Source organism: Athene cunicularia (genome assembly GCF_003259725.1).
Source record: "Athene cunicularia isolate RWA chromosome 6 unlocalized genomic scaffold, athCun1 chr6_part2, whole genome shotgun sequence".
NCBI classification, from domain to species: Eukaryota; Metazoa; Chordata; class Aves; order Strigiformes; family Strigidae; genus Athene; species Athene cunicularia.
The window spans coordinates 5,641,675-5,653,292 of NW_020799106.1; the positions used below are offsets into that span (position 1 = coordinate 5,641,675).

Below are 11,618 nucleotides of genomic sequence, written 5' to 3' on the forward strand. Positions count from 1 at the left end.
ATGGGTTACAGTTTTTAAAACCATATTAATCCAGGATAACAGTGAAGAATAATAAGTTTTGAGGATTTAAATGAAAAAAAAAAAATAACCACAACCAAACACAAATGATTACTGATTCCTTTTAAGCCATGAGTATTATGCTTCACTGTCTTAAATTCTCTGTTTAAGTGAGCGTATAAAACCAGTGGGGAATAAACTAAGAGATTCAGAACTACACTGGAACAAGCACAGGAAAGCACAGATCAAATTTAAGATTTACTTTGATGAACAGAGTAATTTATACCATTTTTCTACTTACGGCAGACATGATGAGCTCTCCACCCAGATTCTGGATTTCTGCTTTAACTTGACTGCAGATTTTCAGTTGATGGGAGTACAGCTTGATCTGTTCTAGATAAGCCAACAAATCCTGTTTGCACGATTGGTCTGGACACTGAAGATTAAGAAAAGAACAATTAATGAAGCATTTCAGCACTTGCTGATTCGTAATTTTGTCTCAGACATCAGGTTAATATTTCACTGAGGAGTATTCAAATTGTACACGAGTATAGTTTGCTTTTCACTGCAGCGGTGTCAGGTTGTGTAGTTCGCTCCTCTTGTGAAGCTTTTTAACAAAATAATTGGAGAAGCTCATAATAATCCTGAACTTCCCCACATTCACTTTTTATTTAACACTACTGCGCCTGCCATAGCAATATTTCTAAACAAATTCTTGAATATATGGAGTAACTACTTTCCCTTCGATTCCTAAGAGGTTACGATTTGGTTTTAAGAAGATACCTACATTAACAGTGATGCTTATGTGGGCACATGTAGACCTAAATGCAGAACAATATTAACATTATATGAGGTTATGCTTTTTTTTGTGTGTGTGTGTGTTCTATCCTCAGTTTACTCCATCACAGATCTTCTGTATCAGTGGGAACAGAAAATAAGAATGTCTTACAGAAAACTCCCTGATTTCAATATTTTAAACAACACAGTTGGTTTTTATTATAAAAATAAGCATCTTTCTACTCTCACTTCTGTGAACTCCCAAAATACTTGAAGTACTTTGAGGGGAAATAATTGCTCTGTGAGTACCAAGCCTGGCATGCATTTGTTCTAAAGCTGCTTTTCATTACTCTGGCAGAATAAAGGGATCTTAAGGTGAATGGTGAGTCCCTATTGTACTACCACAGCTGTAAACAGTGAGCATGATAAATAAGAAATAGATCCCCACGGTTTTCCAGAGATGTGTTTTTAGTTTGTGTGCTTTAGTTACATTATAAATATAGTCACTTTCTTTTGATAGGAAATTGTGTTCAGCTTTGTATATTAAAAAAAGAAAAGATGTGTTCCCACCATCTGCAGTGGCAACAATCATTTATGGTTTCATGTAGATATTTAAACTTTTGGTCTTATGAAATGATGGTCAATAGATTTAAATCCAGAACCTGCCAGAAATCAGAAAAGTCACCAATTCTATTCAATTCACGAAATACTTTACCTAAACTACTGGCTTTGACGGAGAAACTCTACACTTGTTTAAAATGGGGGTGTGACAATTCTACTCTTCATGACTGTGCAATATGTTCAGTTAAGCAAACCAATTCATGTTTTAGATTTAGGAAAAGATAACAAGAATAAAAAGATAACAACAGATAAGGAAGATGAGACTGAACAATTTTAAATTAATTAATATGAATTAAATGTCAGTCCCTACCTCATGTTCTGCTAGACCCGTTACTAAAATATTTTCTCTACTTTGGCACAGTTTAGAAGAAAAATCGAAGATGTTCTTGACATCCTCTCTCTTTTACGTGTGATGTTTCCAAACAGTTAGTGTATTACAGAAAAATATACTAAAATATCTCTTTGCTTCTTCCTTACTCAACACTGCTTTAAGAACTGAACAAATCAGTATTTAAATACTGGTATCTCAGTGACTGTTTAGAAAACTGGAATAGTCATTCTTTATTTAATTTTAATTAATAAAAATTTGTTCTTCCAGTCAAATACAGCTGTAATCCCTTTAAGCCCAGAAGTAATTATATCAAGACAGGGTGTATTTCCTGGAAGGAGATGCTTGATCCTCCATTATTTTTTTCTTTAAATACACTGTGATTTTTTTTTTTTCCCACTGGAAAAACTCAATAAATGGGCAGATAGGGTGCTTATATAGTGTCTCATCTGCTTCAAATATTGTCAGTGTCAATTACAGAAGTTCAGGGACAAGAATAATTTAACTTTATTATATGGCACTCTTTTATGGAACAATATTGACAGGCCCGTCACATTTACTATCTTCCTTATATACCATTAGAGAAGAAATGTGTAACATTTTAGGAATGCTAAATATGATACGCATCAAAGACTGGGAAATTGCCATGCCAGAACAAGACCTTGAGGCTAAAACAGATCTGTGAAAATACTGGTTCAGTGCTCAATAGCATTCAAAAAAAGCAAATGCTAGGCAGTATTAGGGAAAAAAAATCTGAGATGCAATTATGTTACTGTACAGTTCTGTGGGATACTGACAGCTTTCCTACATACGGCACATATTTCCCCTCCCTTACCCATATACAAGATATACAAGAGAACAGGAAAAGGACATAAAAGATCTTTATGAAGACAGGTATCTTTCCTCCAATACAAAACCAAGAGGTCATCAAAAGTAACTAGCATGAATTCAAAACAAAAGGAGATGGTCCTTAACACTGTGTTGTTAAGTTGCAGATATCTTTGTTGCAGAATGGTTATAAAAGGTTCCAGGAGCTAAAAAAAGTCACTGGAGAAATTAATGAAAAAATACCAAGGACTATTTAATGTATCAAGTGTATAAAAAGTATGCTTGATTAAGTAAATTCTGGAGGGGCTGAATGAGCTTGGGAGACCATATGGTGGGAGTATCATGAAACACATGCCATTATCTCATGAGATCCGTATATATTCACTATTAATTATTGCCAGCAACATGATATTGGCCTAAATGAACCTACAGTCTGACCAAATGTGCTCATTTTTATGTACTTTACCCATAAAACTTTACAAGATGATACGGTCGAGGCAGGGACCAATACAATGCAAAGAGGTGGTATTTACAGGGGTAAAGATAACATTCCAACTATAAGCAGGATGAAGTACGACAAAAAAGTGAAAGCCTCGTGCTTTACAGGATATCCCAATCAACCATAAACAGACGTTAGAGAGAAATGTACTCTGTAGGGAGAATATTCCTTAAGGAATCCTCTACATATGGCTCAGAAGCATCTGGTACAAGCAACACTTGCTCACTGGTGGAACCAAACACTAGGCTGCTACAGGGCGACAATAATAAATTCTGAGTTTAATCATCCTACAGGCAACTGATAGTTACCAATTTAATGCCTCACATTCTTAGGTGGAAATCCTGGCAAATTATGAGAGGGTCTTTGTCATGCATAATGAAGGTAGTGGGGTGTTAACATGGTCTTTCCCTAAGAATGGGGTCAGAACTGACTTACAGCCAACAGATATAGTGGTGTTTTAGTCATAGAAATATTATCGAGCAATTTGATAAATTACGTACTGATCAAAGATACAGTGAAACCATCATTCACAATCCAAATGAAAAAGCCACTGGCACAGCAGTTGCCCAAAAGATCAAGACAATTCTGCAGGAAATTCTGACTGTAAACAAAACTGTTGTTGCTTTTGATTTCATCCTTTTGCTAATGAAGCCAGTAGCTTTTCTCTAGAATCTGAATCTGTCATGGTGCTTAATGCTGCATATAATCACACACACACACACAGACACTATTATAAATATAAATGTATAATTTATTGCGACTATTTGTTAACTGTAAGCTTTTAGGTAAGGTGATCCTGTAATCATAAGATCTTTTTTTGGCACATTTGCTTGCATCGTATTTATCAGCTAATCATTTTAAAGGATGCTTTGTAAATTTTACTTTCCAGAAAGCTTTTCTAAAGTACATGAAATCAACTTCTAAGTCAGGACACCACCTGGTTCTACAGAAATAGATGTTTCATACTGATCCCTATACTTCCAGAGTTTCAAAGTAGTTAATGTTCTGTTGCATCAATGTGTTGCTCCTGGCCGAGAGGCCCCTGTGCACTGAGGAGTGAGTGACCCAGCCGGCAGCTGACCTGGGCAGGGCCAGGCCCGGGCTGTGCTGTGGTTCACACATCCCTTGGCCTCAGCACACACCTGGCTAACGGCAGCAGAGGAGCTTGTGGGCAGCTCCCACTTGGTACTGGTGACTAGGGCGCCTGCGTGCCCTTGCTTTTATTCAGGACTGCAAAAACAAGTTGTCGTGAACATCATGTTTGACAGTGGAAATGATTAATAGAGTTGTTTCTTTGTAGGAGGATCCTGTCATAGCTCAAATTACCAAAATTGGGGAACCTCTGCTAGGGACGGGGTCTGCCAGCACGCTGTGTGCAGATCAGAGGCCCGTTCAACGTTACACCACTGAAAGGGATGTAAGATTATCTGTGCTATTCTTTCCTTACAGCGTTAGCTCTGACAAACAGCATTCTAGATGACACCTCAGAGAGTCTGAGTGCCTGTCGTACTGGGATCGTAATGGACCAGCACCTCCTGGTGCAAAAAACTGGAATACTGAGGAGGCTTTTAGTAAAGATCTTAATGAACAGCACATTCCATTAAAACCAGGATGTACTAATTGCCTTAGGGCTTTCAGGTCACAAATTTGACAATGAATTTGAAACAATCTTATTTGAAACTAAATCTGTTGTCAATGTACCTGCGATCAATTTGCCTAGGTTCATGTTGATGCTGAACTGTGATTATTTTCACCATTGTTAACTCTGAGTCATCTTAAAAGTGCTGTGAATATGAACTGAAATACATCTGAATTGTGCCATGCTCTGTCCCAGGGTGGGTTGGTGGTTTTGGTGTTGTTTTTTTTTTTTTTTCTTCTTCTTCCTAACAGAAAAACTGTATGAATGATGTAATTCCCCCATTCTGAATTTTGATTCTCTGAAATTGCATGGAGTATGAACAAAATCATTCCTTTGAAAATGTTTTATGAACATGAAAAGGTCAGAGATATGACAACAATTCTTCATCATGCATTGATTGCTTCTTTTGGGCTCTTGCTCAGGTCTGAAGCTAGATGGAGGAAACAGGGAGGTTTTTGCTTTTCTTCCTTGCATGTAGCTTTGAATACTGAAAATGCTGTCATACATTACTGTGGCCCTGTAACCTGCAAAGGCAGAGTAATAGCTGTGTCATGGGACTACTGTGAACAGCAAAAGGATGTGGCCTAATTAAATAACATTATTAGAAGTAGTAACAAATAGTTATAGGGTAGCCTAAGCTCAATAGCAAGTGGTGAAAAAGGGTCAAGAAAAGTATGTGTAGGAAGAACGCAAGGACCTATATCTCACACCAGTTACTTGACAACTGGTACAATGTAGAGTTATCTATTTTCCATTTCAAAGCAAATCTTACAAATCCATTTTTACGTAGAATAAAAATTCCACATTAATTTAGATGTTACTAAAAGGCAACAAACAGGTGAAGTATTCCACTAAAAAGTATTAATGCTGCTGAGAAAGGCACTCATAAAACGTCAGCAGAATTCGTGTTTCAGTCTGGGCACCAAATTCTTGAAGGGTTCCTTCAGTTTGGACCCAATTCAAAGAACATCTATTAGGTAGCCCAGAGGAATGTAAAGTTTATTTTAGGACCCCAAGAGAGCAGGGCATAGGAAATTTGGCAAAATAACAGCTGAGAAAAGGAATTACTGGTCTTAAAAAAAATATCTTGGAGATTAAAAAAAAAAAAAAAAAAAAAAAAAAAAGTTAAAGGATGACTCAGCATGGGCAGGAGAGGTTACAGAAGTTAAAACATTTTAGCCATTGAGGAACAAGAGGATCATATTAAGCACTTTTGTCGTAGGAGGAATAAAGACAAGATTCTCTTTTTTACTGTTTGACACATGTCTAGCAATGGTTATAGTTGTGTTCACCGCAGAGTTACTGGAAAGGCTGCTTCAGTTCATAATTTTTAAATTTTTTTTTAAATTGTATATGCTTATTTGCTTTTAGTGCTTATAATGTGAAATTACATCTAAAATGCAACACCTATAACTAACTAGTGTATTTCAGATGCATACAAGATGCCACAGGGAATAAATACTAGGGGTTGGCTGGTTCAAGGGTTTCAACTGAGTACAAGCTCTGAGCTAGGACAAATGGAAATAGTTTGAGTAAATTCGGTAAAAGGGTAACAATAACTTGAATGATGTCACATTTGCCAGCAGCTCTGAGGGTACACACGGATTATTAGCACTAATGATTCATAACTAATTTTTCCTCACGCTGATTTGTTGATGTTTCTAGTTTGGAGTCACTGTAATAATACACAAAAAGGAAAATTTTAGAAAAAAAATATTTCAGCAAGACTGGATCCCTGTTCTGTAAAGAGCAAGAGATTATGACCCTTACTCATCTTTGGCTTTGATATCATCATTTTCTGCAGTAGATCAGTGATGGTTTCGAATTTTAATTTGTGATTGATAAAATCTTGAAAGGAGCCATTCTCCAATGCTCTTGAAAGGTGAAATGTGCTGGAAAAGCATCTGTCAAGATCAGAAATGGGGACTCAAGACATTTTACCTAGTTCTTCCACAAATCAGATCACAACTGTGTAGATCAAAAGCAGAAAGGCTTTGTCTTGTTATCTGGAATTCAGAGAAACATGACAGAAAACACTAACAGGTTGTTGCTGCTTTGTAGTTATTAGAAAAGCAAGTGTAATATATGAAAATCGGAAGTGAGGGGAAGAGAGACAGTATGTGAGGGTGTGGAAGACAGCGACTATACCGTGCTACCCTGAAAAGGCAGGCACAAAGACTAGGAATGTAAATGCTTTAGATGTGATACTTGCACAGCAACATTTCACTACACTGAGTAAGGAGGGCTGCATGTGATGGGTTGCTTGGTGTATTCCTTTACTAAATTGCTACGCAGTTGTCTTAGCCAGGAAAACGAGCATGCTTATCAATTTTCAGAGCTCCTGGTTTGGGTATTTTGACGGGGCTTTTTGAGCTACCTGATGTTTTAAAAATTCAATGGAAATAAAGTAGACCTTATAGCTCTAGCACTTTGCATTTGAGCATGATAGGTATTTCTTTTAAATGCTAAAAAATCACCTCAAGACTGCAGGTATGCAGAGGCCAAAACTGACTATCCCGAAAAGTATTTACATGGAAAACCATTTTGATGTGAAAGAATCAAAGAGTGTTGGGGGGCTGGGATGGAAGAAAGATAACCTGGCTACAGCAAAAGCACAGATTCTGTAACTATATAAAGAGAAAGATTAGGGTGGAAAACAAATAGTTTCAAAGACACAGAAGAAGAGTCAGTAACCTTACTAAGTCTGGTGCTGAGACCTAGCACCTCTCCAAAACAAAGCCTGCTCAGCAGAACTCTATGCCAATACAACAGTCCTGTGTTCCCACATCTAAACTGACTCACCTGAAACAACTCAAGCTGTGTCTGTGTAATTTACCCAAGGAAGTCAAGAATGGACTGTACTATACAGCTAAAATGTTGTGTTCATATCTTAAAGAAGCTATAAATAGGTATATTTATATATACACACACATATATATATATTCATAGATACTATATGTCTAAAATGTTGCATTTGTAGCTTAAAGGAGTTCACAAACACATATGTACATAAATATATGTACATATACATCTGTTATATATGCGTGCAAGTGTATATAAATAGACACATTGATGTGCATGAAGAGAATCCACACATACAATTAAGAGAGGATCTGTGTGTTCATCACCTCAAAAACTGAGAAGAAAAGGAAAGTCAGAGATGTAAGTCTAAAAATGTCACAAAAACTTTTTAAGTGACCTTCTTAGGTGTTGGAGGTCTGTGAATGGATTAATCTGTGACAAAGTTGAATGCCTTACTGCATAAATAACCTACCTGATTGGCAATCAGCCGTGCTAGGACATCCATCCTCGATCCTGACTCTGAAATCATTTTTGCCGCATTAATTACATCAGATGTGTTCTTCAGTGGTCCTCTACCCCTTCAAATGAAACAAAGAACCCTACTACGTTATTCAAAAATGAGAATAAATCATATCCATGCAAATTAGTCACGGAAGAACTCCTTTTAATAAAACAAATAATCCATACAGAAACAGCATTAATTAAATGCACATTCCCCACTACTGTTTGTTTTCATGTCCCACAAATTTGTATTGCTTTGCATCATCTGGATGCAGAAGTACCAGAAAGATGTCACACAGTTTTTACATACTGGAAGCACATCCTATGCCAAATTGGGAGGATACAGATTTTAAGAGACTAATTATGCCATTTGCTTTTTGCGTGGTTATATGAAGTTTATGTTCCTTTTCCTTCCAGGAATTTTCTAGGATGTTCAAAGAAAGTCCATCACAGTGATGTGTTCAGAGACTCATTATGGATATCTGGTCAGAAAAATAGTTGGTTTTTTTTAAATTTAATTGGTGTACACAAACATGAATGGAAATATATGAACAGGGCTGCAATTAAAACTAATGAATGCCACTCAAAATACAGATATGCCATATCTGAAAGTACTTTCAAAATAATTTCATAAATTATTCAAAGAAGAATTTTCAGTTTACAAAAACTGTGAAGTTCTTGCGAAGAGTTTGTCAAGAAGCCAATCTCTTTTTTGTACCATGCCCTCCCCCAGACCCAAAAAACTTTAATTATATGACAATTTTCATAGAACCTAAGAAGTAAAATGTGAATACTTAAGGCAGGCAATATTGATAACCATTATCTTCACATTCTCAGCTTCTCCAATGCTGAAATGCTTTAGCTAAACTAAAATCAACAATTATACCTCACACATGTATAAAGTGAGCAACCCTGATAAATTCAACTTTGCATTTCAACATCTTTGACAGAATAATTTTAGTTTTATACTTAACATTTAATTCCTGAAGGCCTCATATCAATTTACAAGTCCTGTAATGGACAAAGGAAGTAGATGACATGAAAAAAGTTAGTATACTTCTTTGTTTGCACAAGACGACCCTTTTCCTTGAAGTCAGTATGATTTCATGTGTAAAGCAAGCAAACCATTCCAGTAAAAAAAAAAAAAAAAAAAATTAGTCTAAAAAAATTATCATACATATCTGTAAAACCAATTAATTCAGTAAAAAGGCACTGATGACAACACAATGTGGCAGCTGTTTAATCTCTTCTTTCCTTGATTAATTATATCACTTAGCAAAGAACTATTTCTTAATCCTTGTGGAAAAAAAGAGCACATACAAATTACAGTTCATTATTTTCAACTTTTGAAGCCCACATTTGGAACAACCTAGAATCAGGTACTTTACATGTTACTTTTCTACAGGAAGGTATCTTCTTGCTCTGGAAATCTTATTTAGCAAATTGATCAGTTTATAGAAAAATAGTGTATGTGGGGAATGAATTTACAAATGCAATCCCACGCATCCAGGATTAAGTACTTCGAACTTCAGTGTGGTCTTCATTTGCCTTTCCTGATATTTTCCCTTCTTAATCACAATTGAATTTAACTGCATAACTGAACTCTTATGACTGCAGACTGAACCTTCCCACCAATTCAGTCCACTGATTCGGTTTTTGTTGTTATTTGCACTGTGGCAAGTTCCAAAGGCCATAGGTATGTCAGCTGAGCATAGCAAGTCCTTTGGGTCCTTTACAAACCATGAGCAGCACAATACCCTCCTGGAAAGTCACAACCCAGTCTACCAGTCAAACAAAACAAAAGGTAAACAGAACCCAGGATTAAAGAAGCGGGGAAAGGAGAGGTGGCATAACAGTGTAAGCAATTTCTGCTTGGGTAATTCTTGTGAGTACCAGCCAGCAGCTTTTCTGACATCTGAAGATACGCTAGCCATGTATTTTGAAGGTGAAGTTGTTCAATTAAACTAGCAATTTTCTTGTACCTGTGCAAGTCCCTCAAAGGATCTGACTAATGAGACTGAGGCAGTTCTACCCAAGAAAGGTATTTCAAACAAATGAAAGGAAAGTATTTCCACCACAGATACGGCCACCGTGAGAGTCATTAGAGGAACACTCAGCAATGAGGACTGACAAGACTTCTGCTCCACTTGCCACCTAATTGCACCAACGGTTCAAGTTCTTCTCTACTACATTTCCTAATGAATGTGGGGCAGAATGCTTATGATTGTACCATCACAGCTAAGTCTTGAAATAAAGGCTTAGAAACGGTGTTTAAGAAAGCCTTAAGCTTATACTAAAGTGTTGAAAAATCAGCATGTGAAGTCACACATACAAAGAGGGCTCCTTTTCTACACAACCAAGAACTATCCATGCTCCTTTTATACCTTCACGTAAAATCCAGACCCTTTTACATAAAGTACAGGTTTAATTGCCTTGGGGTATGCCATAATGAGCCATTAGTCCCAATTTATGAAGTTTGGCAATTCTACCCACTAAATACTTTTAAAAAGAATACTTGGGAGAGTACACCAAATCTGCTGAATCACCAGCCAAATGGAAGAAACAAACAGGAAAAGAGAAAAGAATGAAACTTCTATGGGGACAACCGCAAACTCTAAATTTGGGCACAAATAATCAACTCCATAAGAAGAGAGAGATGCAGTCTGTATAGTAGTTTTAAAAAACTACTACAGGGGTTATTACAGTGAGTCAGTCTTAACAAGAGTCCACGAGGTAGTGCTGTTATGACAATAATAGCAAATGCCACACCAGGGTACACCAGTAGATGGATATCCAAACCAAAATTTGTCTTTTGCTCTCTCAGTTTTTTAAGACTGCAGCTGGATTTCTGCGTGGGTTTCTGTGAAGAAAGTTTTGACACGATTAGAGACTGTGCAGATAGCATGGTTAGACATGTCATAAACGTGACCAATAAGGAAAGACTGAAAGAGATGAAACCCTTCTTTGATATAGAAGTTTGAAAGTTAGGAGTGGGGCAAAGGAGGAAGCATGAGCCTGTAGGATCCTCTGGTAGCAGTCTTCAAATGAGTGTTGTGGCCATAGTGGAGAGGGGCGGTGGAACTGAGCTTACTTACATTCTGGAAAACAAGATTCAGGTGAGGGGCTGGGATCATGAGGAACTGGAACAGAGCAGCCAGGAGGTTGAGGCACCTCCACCACTGGATGAGACCGGACAGCCATCTGTTAAGAACGATGGGAGGATTTAAGTCCCCTTCTGAGGTCTCTTCCAGTCTGACAATTTTCTTATTTTAAATTTAAGAAGTTTCATGTTTCGTGAATGACCATGTTTCAATGCATGTTGCCTTCTAACGTTATTGGTGCAGCTGTGCATTTTGTGAATTCCCAGTTTTCCTGATTTAGCACCAGATCTGCAGATTCAGAATGCCACTAGCTCAGATTAACTCCCTGAATCCAGATGTTAGAGACACAAAAACTCTATTAAATCATCTAGGATGTTTTCCCCAGCCATGAGACAGCTTTCTACCAGGTTTATATTTACTTGCATTTTGTCTGGCAAGTTTGAAGTATGAAAAAAACCTTTGCTTGGGAGGCTGTTTCCCTGAGCTATCCATCTCACTGTCTGGATTTTTTTTTTTTTTTTTTTT

The 11,618-nt window shown here is 37.1% G+C and overlaps 1 protein-coding gene across 1 annotated transcript in view; it reads right to left on the minus strand.

Annotated features, from left to right (window-relative positions):
* Nucleotides 1-11,618, minus strand: part of CTNNA3 (catenin alpha 3) — a 471,555-nt gene that overhangs the window by 15,015 nt on the left and 444,922 nt on the right. Inside the window, exons 16-17 of the mRNA XM_026851990.1 lie at nucleotides 7,964-8,069; nucleotides 299-433 (exon numbers count right to left, since the gene is read on the minus strand). Coding sequence (XP_026707791.1) covers nucleotides 299-433; nucleotides 7,964-8,069 — 241 coding nt within the window. The remainder of the gene's footprint in view (nucleotides 1-298; nucleotides 434-7,963; nucleotides 8,070-11,618) is intronic.